The sequence below is a fragment of the Morone saxatilis genome, unplaced genomic scaffold, assembly GCF_004916995.1.
Source record: "Morone saxatilis isolate NCDOM2014 unplaced genomic scaffold, NCSU_SB_2.0 Contig10, whole genome shotgun sequence".
NCBI classification, from domain to species: domain Eukaryota; kingdom Metazoa; phylum Chordata; class Actinopteri; family Moronidae; genus Morone; species Morone saxatilis.
In genome coordinates, this window is record NW_023339652.1 from 1,950,603 (window position 1) to 1,953,157 (window position 2,555).

The following is a 2,555-nucleotide window of genomic DNA, read 5'->3' on the forward strand; positions in this document are numbered from 1 at the left end:
TGCTCTCTAAACTCAGAAAAAAAATTTGTCCGAAAAACAGAAAAAAAAAAAGATTCAGAAAATCTGAAAAATATTAGTCTGAAAAACCAACCATAAAAATAAATTACTCTGAAAACAGAAAAAAAATATATCAGAAAAACAAACCCCCTAAAAAATTCTCCGAAAAACAAACCCAAAAAAAAATTCTCCGAAAAACAAACCCAAAAAAAATTTCTCCGAAAAACAAACCAAAAAATAATTACTCATAAAAACACAAATAATTACTCCGAAAAACAAACCAAAAAATACATTTGCAAGTGAATGCAATAAGCTTCCGTACAGAATAACCCAACATACCGATAGTTAATTTACTGCCATCAAGCTGTGTACTGAGGTTTTATTGTGAAAGGTACAGCTGACCGGAAGTCGTGTCCTCGTCGTTTGACTGGCGGCATCTTCAATAAACTCCGCGATGGCGGCGGGACGAGGGGAGTTCTTTCGTAGTTTGTTGGAGGGTTTAGAGAGGAAACCTGCTCAACCGGCTCCAGGTGGAGAAAAACCGGGTCCTGGAAGAGGAAGACCGGGTCCTGGCCGAGAGCAGCCCGGTCCCGGTGGAGGAAAGACGGTCGACAAGAGGAGGAAGAGGCGGCCAAAGGCGGCCCGGAGCTCCGTTAGCAGGTGACTACCGTTAACATTTCTTATTAAAGTCATTATTTAACTTTTCAATTTTATTTTTGCTGTGTTATTTATTTTCTTTAATCCGTATTCCAGCTGCCCAGAAAGAAGAAGACAGAAAAATGAAGCATATTTCCCCAAAATGAGAACTTTGTTATCAGAGGAAAACTTAATGGAAAGGTGAGTTAACTAAACACAAAGAAATAGGTTAAAACATTAGTTCCCAACCTGATTTAGGTTATTTTTTAAGTTTATATCATCATTAATATATATCAGGACACTGGACTGTATCAGGGAGAATAAACTGAATTTGTCAAAAAAGAAACCTGTTGAGTATGTATGGATTTTATTAAATAAATGAATAAATAATACAGACAGAATTGTTTAAAAAGTTCCTAAAAATATCAGAAAAACTAAAAATTGTGCTCGGTTTACACAAACTTCCTGCAGTTAATGTGTTCGCTGTTTGAGTTAAATAGAATTGAAATGTGTTTGACTTAATAAAACACTTTATACATTAATTAGAATAAGGGCTGCAAGGTTTTGGTAAAAACATCATATTGTGATTATTCTGACTAATATTGTGATATAATCATCATTTATGCTTCACACTTTTCCTTTATATTGAAAAAGTCTACTAAAATGTAGATGATGTGACATCTGTTGGGGGTCACCGGTTCCCAGCCTCGAGGTCGGGGCCACTGACAGTATATATATATATATATATATAACTTAAACCTGTATCCTCTCTGTACTTTATAAATGAGAAAAGACAAGTGCATTTAGCAGTAAGTGTATATCTCATAAACAAGTAAAGGTTTGTGACATTGTATAAACTATACTGCACTATAATGCTGTTGTTGATTGGCTGAGCCAAAGTGCAATAAAACAGTTTTTATATTAGTAATATATTACTTTTTTCTTCAGGTTGCCGTCTGAGATCCTGATCAAGATTCTGTCGTATCTGGACGCCTCCTCGCTGTTCTGCATCAGCCACGTCAGCACGCTCTTCCACCAGCTCGCCAACGATGAGTAAGTCTTCATTTATTAGGTCGTTTAACGGGTTCTCGCACTGTGGCGAAGGCTTGACCCGCTGCGCTCTGTCTTTGACCTCTTTTTCACTGTAGTGTCATGTGGCATAAGATTTACATGTCAGAGTTTGGGAGTCCAACGTGGAAGCCGAAGTCGGCGGACGACGCGGAGCCGCAGGGCGACGCGGTGGAGGGCGAGGACCGGTCGACGGGCCACTGGAGGAAGATGTACTTCAGGAAGATGGCTGGACAAGAGATGAACAAGTGGAGGAGAGAGCTGAGAGAAATCAGCCCGTACACGGGGCTGCCCAGGCAGACAGAGTGGGTCCTCAGGTACGAGAGGAAGTCCGGTTCTACCATTTCTTCCTCAGATCGTTACCTTAGAATGAGCTGTTTTTATCTACAGGGGCCATGTTTCTACAGTAGCCCAGAAGGGACAAACAAACTTGGTTTTGCTGCCACCGTACGTTCTCCTCCACACTTTTTAATGATCATAATTCATTTTATCAGACTTTGTACTGCTCTTCTCTTTCTAAAGACCTTTTTCACTTTCTTTGTTTACATGATAAAGAGATTGTGATATCTTAAACAGGGCAGCACAATTAATCAGGACCAATGACCAAGTGCAGTATGTGAATTACAGAAGCTGTAATGTTTTTGATGAAGGTGAAATATAATAAAAAACAGCATTATATTGAAATACTGGAGTTCTGAGGAGATACGCTGATACACAGATGTTGTTCTCCAGATTTAATAAAACAAGCTTTTTCTTGTACAGACCCCAGTTTTAAGATTTAATTACTTTTTGTGGGTTTTTTTTAGTGAAAATGTGAATTTGTGATGCAGAAATGATCATTCCCACATTAATTA

The 2,555-nt window shown here is 38.6% G+C and overlaps 1 protein-coding gene across 1 annotated transcript in view; it reads left to right on the forward strand.

Annotated features, from left to right (window-relative positions):
• The first annotated feature begins 404 nt into the window (after positions 1 to 404).
• Positions 405 to 2,555, forward strand: part of LOC118336662 (F-box only protein 15-like) — a 7,707-nt gene continuing 5,556 nt past the window's right edge. Inside the window, exons 1-4 of the mRNA XM_035673331.1 lie at positions 405 to 657; positions 751 to 834; positions 1,582 to 1,686; positions 1,782 to 2,018. Of these exons, the coding sequence (XP_035529224.1) occupies positions 452 to 657; positions 751 to 834; positions 1,582 to 1,686; positions 1,782 to 2,018 (632 nt within the window). The 5' untranslated portion in view covers positions 405 to 451. The remainder of the gene's footprint in view (positions 658 to 750; positions 835 to 1,581; positions 1,687 to 1,781; positions 2,019 to 2,555) is intronic.